At 39.8% G+C, this 9,032-nt stretch overlaps 2 protein-coding genes across 2 annotated transcripts; both read right to left on the bottom strand.

The window, feature by feature from the left end:
* Nucleotides 1-9: 9 nt before the first annotated feature.
* On the bottom strand, nucleotides 10-6,012 carry LOC129408722 (serine/arginine repetitive matrix protein 2). Its single transcript, XM_055153083.1, has 7 exons — nucleotides 5,945-6,012; nucleotides 5,150-5,459; nucleotides 3,862-4,001; nucleotides 3,444-3,631; nucleotides 1,020-3,117; nucleotides 828-939; nucleotides 10-514 (listed from the first exon to the last, which is right to left on the bottom strand). Exons 1-7 carry the CDS (start codon nucleotides 6,010-6,012, stop codon nucleotides 356-358), a joined length of 3,075 nt encoding a protein of 1,024 aa, XP_055009058.1. The 3' UTR covers nucleotides 10-355.
* Nucleotides 6,013-6,374: 362 nt separating this feature from the next.
* Nucleotides 6,375-8,787, bottom strand: nol12 (nucleolar protein 12). Its single transcript, XM_020927306.2, has 6 exons — nucleotides 8,603-8,787; nucleotides 8,312-8,417; nucleotides 8,184-8,232; nucleotides 7,052-7,197; nucleotides 6,873-6,970; nucleotides 6,375-6,736 (listed from the first exon to the last, which is right to left on the bottom strand). The coding sequence occupies exons 1-6, from the start codon at nucleotides 8,710-8,712 to the stop codon at nucleotides 6,550-6,552; spliced, it is 696 nt and encodes a 231-aa protein (XP_020782965.1). The 5' UTR covers nucleotides 8,713-8,787; the 3' UTR covers nucleotides 6,375-6,549.
* Between the last annotated feature and the right edge of the window lie 245 nt (nucleotides 8,788-9,032).

The following is a 9,032-nucleotide window of genomic DNA, read 5'->3' as shown; positions in this document are numbered from 1 at the left end:
GCCTGTCAAGGTTTATTTGACTATCTGAATTATTTAAAGCTGGCATTTATAGGTGACTGATCTTTGCTTTCATCTGACAGCTGTTGGCTATTTTTTGGACTGAAACAAGTGGCACATTTCCCTTCTAAAATCCTCTTTTGGTAGCTCTTGGTTTCGCTTAAGGAATTTCAACACATGCCCAAGCAGACCAAATTTGTCAAAGCTCAGTCAAGACTCATGAAATGCCTCAAGGGTGTAGGAGCCTCACAGACAGCTACTGAAAGATGTATTTGAATGTAACAACAACGCAACAAGGCAGTTAAGAGTGAACTTTAATTAGGCTACAAGTAATAATGACAAACAACATTTTTCCCCATCAAACAATAAAGTTGTTTTTACCAAATTCTAGGAAGAGACACACAAGGCCTGAATCATCCACATGCAATGCAGAAATGCTTACACATACCTGCATTTGTTCTGACCTGTGCTGGTTGCTTTTCCAAGTGCCCTCTTCTGTGGTTGGACTGCCAGACCTCTGGAAATGAGCAGATGGCTGTCATTTAGATAATCAATATTTGACCAAGCAAACAAACAAACAAAAAAAAAACACCCTTTTTTATGAGAGGTATGTGGATATGCGCTGGCTTATTATAAAACATCAAACCAAACATTCCCGCATAAGACAGACCATTATTGCAATCAGCAGCCTATAGCAGCATAGATTAACCTAAAACAACTCATTTTATGCCACTTTTTTTTGAATGTGTACAATAAGAAATAAAATAGTGCAACAATCTAAAGACACTCTTAAAGACTTTAAAACGGCACAACTTTTTCACAGAACCTACATGCAGTGAGGTGGTGGAGTGGGCTCTGGACAGATAGCCACTGCCCCCATATGGCCATTCTGTATCCCACGTGTCGTCCCATTCTCTGGATGGCTGCTTGGTCACTGAATGGCTAAAAATGACAAAACAAAGACATCATTAATCATATTTCTCATTCTCAGTGTATTATTGACAGTTACACCTGAAGCTCACCTGGCTGGTTTGAAAAGTTGTACATTTGTCCGCTCTGGCTGGCTTGACCCCTCCTTCTGTTGGACTTTTTTGACTTTTGGCAGGTCAGCCATGATGGCGTATTCTTCTCTGTTGCGTCCTGTAGAGCCTGCAGACAGTTGGCCAGACTCAGAGGACTCCATAGAGCTCTGGGAAGAGGTGTGCCTCCGCAGATCCACTTGTGAATTTGAGGGGCTCCATGCTCTACTCGACCGCTTGTCAACTGGTGAAGGGTGGTGATCCTCATTACTGCGTCTTCTGCCCACAGACCTGACACTTCCTGTGTTTTTGTGCTTTTCCATAGTAACATAGGAGACTCTGTTCCCAGTGCTGGATTGTCTGGAGGGTGAAGCAGCTCGAGATACAGAAGTACTGCGATTTGTGTGAGCAGATTCTCTCCAAGAGCGAGATGAGTGATATGTTTCAGATTTGGTTTCTGTTTCTTTTCTTTGAAAAGAACGACTGAAGTCTCCATTTGTAGCATTTCGAAGAACAGAGTACCCTGGAGGGTCCCTGAGGCCCCTCTGGGGAGGAGAGTGGCTGTGCATTATACTTTCAGATGTTCTTAGAGAACGTTCAGGAGGCTCCTGACTTCTTCTAGAGGGGGAGGTACTTCGACTTAAGTTTCTATCTGACCTGCTACTAGTCTTCTGGAGAAGAGACTGAGTGGAACCTTCAAAATTTCTCCTCACTGGGGAGGAGTTACGGCTTTCACCACGACTGTACAGTGATCCACTGGTTTCTGTTCTCTGAAGCTGACGAGAACTTTCAAAACCCCTTCTTCCAGGAGAAGAACTTCGGCTTTCATGACCGCGGCTGTACAGTGACCCACTGGTGTCAGCTCTTCGAAGTTGGCTTGAGCTATTATAACCCCGTCTGCCAGGAGAAGAACTCCGACTGTCGTGGCCCCGAATGTTAATACTTTCAGTGTCAGTCTTACGTAGCATAGATTTACTTGGCATTTCGTAATTTTTAGTAGGAGACATAGACAGGGTTTCATCTTCATCTTCATTTGTCCCATAATTATTGATCTGACTACGAATCAGAGCTTGGCTTTCAATATCATAGCCTTCTCTGACAGGAGAACCACAACGCCCAGGGTGACCACGTCCATTTAGAGACCAAATAGATTCTGATTTATGTAGAACAGAATGACTAGATGTGTCATGAGTCCTTCTTGGCAATGAAGCGCTGCGTATGTTTCTTGTACTATCAGCCAACTTGTGGGACGGAGCTGAGGCCCGTTCTTCTCTGCTACGTGCATAAGATGTGCTGCTGTTAGTTTCTGTCTTTCTCAGAGACATTTGGCCTGGAGGGTTATAGTCACCTCTTGTTGGAGAAGAATTTCTACTGGGTTGCCCACGCCCATTTACTAACCCACCTTCAGATTTCCGCAAGGCATTTCTAAAATCTGAAACCGTGTTTGATTGAGTTTTCACAGCACTTGTGTAAGATTTGAAGTTTCTAGGCATGGTTCCAGACTCACCTCTTCGTGCATAAGTGCTTTGCAGAGAGCTTTTAGATGCCATCTCTGCCCCCTTAATCCTGCCTCCTCCATCATAGTTGTGTCTGTTGAGGGAAGTAGTGGATTCACTGCGTCTGAATCCTAAACTGGTCCGTGATGGTGATGCAGACCGTGATGGTACAGCAGAGGTTTGCCTGGACGGTTGATATGAACTCATCTGAGTAGGGCTTCTTCTCCCATAAACACTGGCTGCCCCTTTTCGCCCTGTGGAAGCTAGAGACTCTGCTATTTTAAAGGGTGTAGGACTAGGTGATCGTGGGCCAACTTGTGCCTCAACTTCTATGGCTACTTCATAAGGGTCTGGAGGAATAATTTCGACTGGTTCATCATCAATTACAGGTTCAGGTATGATCCGTTCCGATGCAACTCCAAGATTTGGGTTTCTGAATGGAACTGCATCTTTTGGTTCAACATTCCTGAGTTTGAAGAGCGGGTGCCCTCTTTCAATATGGCGGTAAGGGCTGGGGGGGCTTTTATCACGTATGGAGCTGGCACCTGAGGCCCTTCCCAAGGAGAAGTAGCCACTTTCCCGTTTCCCCTTATCTTCATTTAAACCTGAAAAACATTGCAGCCGGAAGTGTGATTAAATTAGGAAGAATTAGGGGATGCCAGAAAGACGAGAAGCACATACTAAAGTTCAAGTACTAACAGTGGTTTCCTGACACAAACCCACCAATATAGAGTTACAAATAATTGCCTTTTGACACCTCAGCTGGTAACATCAAACAGTAAGGCAAAGTAAAGAACACCTTTGGCTGTAACTGAATACAGACTGTGTTAAGTGCAGTTAGTCACCAAAAGCAACAAGGACAGATACTATATTTCAAATGAATTAGTTGAAAGTAACATTATTTCGTTTTGAACTTAATAAACTAACCGACCTGAACGCCTACTGAATGCGTCTTTACTTCTGGCTTCATCCATCCACGCTCGAGGGTTGGGGCGATGAGGTGGGGGGTCAAGCCGGGTCATGGTGAAGTGAGTGGAATCGCGTTGAGCAGGTAGGTATTCGTCGTCTTCTGTGCTGATAGAACTGCTGAATTCCTGGTAGTCGCTTTGGTCACGAGAACTGTGCAAAGGAACAGGTGCGAAATGTAAATAAAACTGTATTTTAATGTTAAATTGACTAAATAATCAAATGGAGTAAGACATGATATTGACTTTTGGTTCATATTCATTTATACATTTCATATAGATAAAACATGTATAAGAAATATTTTGCAGAAGGCCCCAATAACTGATGACTGATGTAAATAAACACATTTGACTGACTTGGATTTGAACTTGAAGATGTCCTACCTGACAGTGCTGCAGTCCTCCTCTCCTTCACAGATGTAGAGTGCACAGTCGGGGCTCAAGATGCACAAGGAGCTCTCCCTGTAACCCGTCTGCCCTCCTCGGACATCACAATAACTACTCACCACAGAGTCAGAATCTTCCTAGAACACCGCATGAACAGAAACAATGCATAATATTGGATTTAGGTAGGTATACATTCCTGTACCAAATAATTAAGTGTTTGAAGTATGTATTGTCCTGTTTCTAGAGTGTTGATGAGCTCAAAAGTGTCTGTCGCCTCTGTCCTCTCTGGCACATACTCACAAGCTCAGGCTGCTGTTCGATTAGGGTTACACCTCTGTAACCTGACCTTGTTAGTGGCTTTCCTCATTAAAATTTCATTGCTCTATTCCCACCTTCAAACCATTCTTTTTATTATCAAGACGACTTGTTGTAAAGATTCAAATGGATCTTAAAAGTGCATTTATATGGGGGGTGGCAAATACTGCTCTCCAGATGATATTGCTTTGCCTGGAATATTACAGTATGGCATTAAACTACTCAGTTAAGCATTTATTTCATTACAGACATTTTATTCTGAAAAATCCTTTGGAGAGGAGACCCCGCTTACAGAGAGCACACATATTTTTCAAAGATCTGACTTGTAACTTGGCCTGGTAACAAAACCTGTTTGTCTCCATGAAGGTAGGTAAGTTTAATGCCATAATGTGGAAACTTTATAGGCAAAGCAATAGCCCAGTATCTCCATGGAAACAAGCAGGTGGCAGATCCTCCACCAGACAAGTTGCATAGTGTCAGAATTCTGCCGTGAACTTCTCTACTAACAAATCATGACATGTTTACATCATGTATTGTGACAGAACTCAAACCAGTGGGTCAATAAAAAAATGCAGTGTACTTTTGGAATTACAGTGACACATGGCATGGCAGACCTTGGAGAACATCACTGTTGGGTATAATATTACAAGTGATTCCCAAGAGGGCAGTAAACGATACATTGTTGTAAATATATAATAGGAGTCACAGCTACCACACTGCTTGTCTATGTTTCTTTGGGATCTTAGTTCATGACCTTTTTACAACTAACACACAGACGCAAGGAAATGTACTTTCAGACAATTTGTGTCAAGGATAAATTATTCCACAATAAAATCATAACAGAAAACTAAAAATGGTCAGCGTTTGCATGTAACTGTAGTATCTTCACTACACAATATTCTTGTCAAGCTTTAAGTCTACCTAGTTTCTATTCTTAGCTCCTCCAATTCAGGTAAGGAAGCGTTCTTACCTTACTGCTGGTGTCCTTTTCCTCTGCTTGGGATGGGATTGGCGTTAACAACACTCCTTTGCTCTGTCCAATGCAATTTCCAATCCCATTTTCAGTTTTGTGGCTGATGTCGGTCTTATTCCCAGCTCTTGTTTCTAAAGTAGTTTTCTGCTGTAGTGCTACCTCAGTGCTTTCTCCTGCCCCAGAGTGAAGGTGCCTTTGCCGCAGACAGTCGTGGCAGCGGGAGGGGTCAAAGATGTTTGGCTGGAACTTGGGGCACACGGGTTCATCAGGAGAGGTGGGCATAATGAGTCTGCTCCACTCATTCCAACTGATAAAAGAAATAAAGAAAAAAAATTAAGTAAACCCATAACATTTCTCATTTATTAGCTCAATTTACAATTTTGCAACTTGCATAATATTTTAATCCTGCAAGGGGTAATAAGTGCACATTACAAGAGAATGAGAGACCAAAAAGAAATGTCTTGTACATTAACGTGTAATGCAGATCTGCAAGGAAGGTGATAACTAATTACATTGAGGGATAGTGTAACACAATCCACCACCACACTACATTGTGCCATGTCAGACTACAAACCAGGCACATGCTATGTAATTTGACAACTTAATTGTAGTCATCTATAGGATTTATTTGGAAAGTGGCAATTACAAATAAAAAATCTTCTCTAGAATGGCATAAACAAGCATTACCTGAGCAGCACTGTCTTCTGATTCAGCTCCACTTCGAAGATGAACTGCCCCTCAGACCCCCATCAGACACACACCTCATCTCCATGCTGCATCCACTTGCTCTACCAAACTCCCAAATCCATCCCATTGGCTGGTCGGACAATAAGTGAAACTGAGGTATCAATTGTAGCCATACTGGCTCTCAGTTTACCCTACAGAGGCCGACATGCAAATACAGACTTTGATCCAAAATGGAGCCGGTGACGAGCCTGTTCCTCGAGTAAGCACCTGTATTAAATATCATGGGCTTTAGAAAGCGAAATGAAACGCTCATGTTGGGGACAGCTGGCACTCGCTGGCTCAGGTGAACGTAAATAAATAAACACTGAGGTGGGAGGGGGCCACATACATTAAAACAAATATGGTTTATGGCTAACTTGGATCCACAAGTGCTTGATTTGCACACAGGAAACAAAAGAAGGCAATGGAGAGCTGATTTCCTTGATGAGAAAAGTATCAGCTTTCCTTTTGACAAAAAGCAAAAATGTCAACAAAGTACCAGTTAAAAATGTTGTTTAATATTGACAGTTTTTTAAAACAAATATTATAATTTTACAAGAAATATGTGATGATGTTAAAACACATTTGGCAGTTGCAGTCAGCAGATAGTATGTACAAACAAGGCTGGAATAATACTCCAACACTCTCCGTCAACACATTTTGTCCCATGTTTACATTTTTAAAGTCTCATTCTTCCCAGTCCTTCTGCGTCTCTCTCGCTTAGTGGTTCGCCCACCTTTGGACTTCCTTTCAGTTTCATAGACTTTTTTGTCTGCTGTTCGGCCCATGCCTTTCTGTTTTCCCTTTTTCTTCCGCTTGGTGGTAAATGTGTTAAGTGAAGCTGTCAAGGAGCGGATCCTGGAAGAGAAATCAAAGACACAGAAAAGAAAATTAGAAGAAAATAAGAAAAAAAAAAAAACCCTGAGCTTTTGGAATTATGATATGTGATATACAACACATTTACATAATTGTCATCAGAAAAAAAAAAGGTTACTTTTTGTTGAGGATAGGGTTTCCAGCTTTTTTTGGCATGGCAGTTTTCTTTTCCTCCTCTTCAGCATTTGTTTCATCTTTATCACTTTCACCATTAACCTGTGAGCAAAAGTTCTTTGTAACTTTTGAACTGAACACACATTATAGTGAATGGCACTGAGCTTGAAAAGAAACATCTACCTGGTCTGACACAGGGCCTAGCAGGTGAGACCCTGTCAGGTCAAGATCACAAATTGTTGTCACGGTAACAGTGTGATTGGGATGATCATATTGAACAGACTCCTTAGTTGCAGTTATGGCATCTTCCAAATCATCCTTATCTTCATCTGCAATGGAGATTTAAAAAAAAAAAAATTATATTATACTGTAGACACAAAAATAGCGTATAGCACTATTAACACAGACCAATGCAAGTGTCAACATTTTTCTGATTTATCTTAACAAAACAAAAACAACACAAAGCCTGTGAGTACCATTAGACCTGTCATGTCACAATAAAACATTTAGAAGTACGACATATTGTTGAAGAAAATATAAACAATAAATGATAATACTGCAACTACTTTATGCCACTGACACAATAATCCAAGAGCAGATTTAATCTACAAAAAATATTTTAAATCTACAATATTGTTAAAATATTACAAGCTGCAATAAAAAATAGCAAAATGAAACACTAATAGTTAGTTTTCATTTGTAAGGAGTGATTTAAGTTCTTAATTCAACATTTTATGGCTTAAGTCATATTGCATAACCAAAATATAAACAAATATTTTGCACTTATGCAAAGACAAAGTACACACGATAAATAAAGACCCCCAAACCATATTGGGGTTCCAGCTTTCATATACTGAATGATGAGGCGATACAGTGATGAAATGGCCTGTCATGTAATATTCACATTTTTAAAAAGTTCTACTTTCTGATACAGAAATATCACAAGTGACACGTAACAACATTAGTGAGACTGGAGACAGAAGTGCAGTGCTTCTAATCCACACTGCCACTCAACGCATCCACATGAAATAGATATGGATTTATAGGGGGGGCTTATGGGGATATAAATATTAAGGCAGGGAGAGAACATAGTCAAAACTTACCACTACCATATGATAAGCTATAATATAATAAATAATAGTGAAGTACAGGTTGACTCAGTTAGATGACTACATAAATGTATAGCCCTGTAATGTAGGCTAGAGTATTTACATAAACGTAACTACACACCTAACATAATTTAATTTACTTCATATGTACACATTTTTATGCAATAAAGCAGAATGTATACAGTCTAATTAAAGCATCAACATACCAAGAGCTTCTCTTCTTTCTTTCAGCAACTTCAAGTATTCTTTATGTCTCTAAAATTTCCAAAACAAAGATTTAGTTCTTGATCCAACAATAAATACACAGAAATTATATCAAATAGTTAATTCGTACTTCTTCTCGGACTTTGATTTGTTCTTCTTTAATTTTTCTCTTAATTTCTTCCACTGCTGCTTTCCTTCTCTCCACTTTCCTCTTGTGGAAACCTGTGAGAAACTCCCTGACAAACAAACAACAACATCACAAAACTGAAATGTATAAGAATAATGACTACTTATTCTTATGCTATTATACTTCATTACTCAACATTCTGCACATAAAACAATGTAGATGTTGCTAAAATCCTGGCAACAGAAAGCTATAGCAAGTATAACAAACAAAACATAAAAAAACCCAAGTACTTACTGTCGATCTTTTTCGTCAAACGTAACGATGCATTTATTTTCTCTCTTTTTTGACCCTGGCTTAAATTGTTTCTTCTTAGACATATTATTATGATTATTTTTGTGTTTCATTTCAACACGTGAGTTCAGTTCAAGCTATTTCCGGCTTAGGTGCTTTGTCAGACGTTCCGACTGAAAACAAGGTGAAGAACAAAGGTTCCGTTCAGAAATCAAACTAGTAGATGACACAACTCTAGAAAGTTGTGTCATCCATTCAGTTTATTTTATTTTACTTTATTAAATCACGTCTCCTAGTTACTGCTGTGGTTTCTCAAATAAAACGTTAACATAATGGCGTCATAGGATAAAGGCTGGGTAAACTGCGCTCTGAGTAAATAAATATTGTCTTTAATAACAGTAATCATAAAAAAAAGAATCCGACATTAAAAAAA

Source organism: Boleophthalmus pectinirostris, unplaced genomic scaffold (assembly GCF_026225935.1).
Source record: "Boleophthalmus pectinirostris isolate CB_2022bp ecotype Guang Dong unplaced genomic scaffold, ASM2622593v1 HiC_scaffold_17, whole genome shotgun sequence".
NCBI lineage: Eukaryota > Metazoa > Chordata > Actinopteri > Gobiiformes > Gobiidae > Boleophthalmus > Boleophthalmus pectinirostris.
Note: the sequence above shows the minus strand (reverse complement) of the source record. Positions and strands in the feature narration are given on the sequence as shown.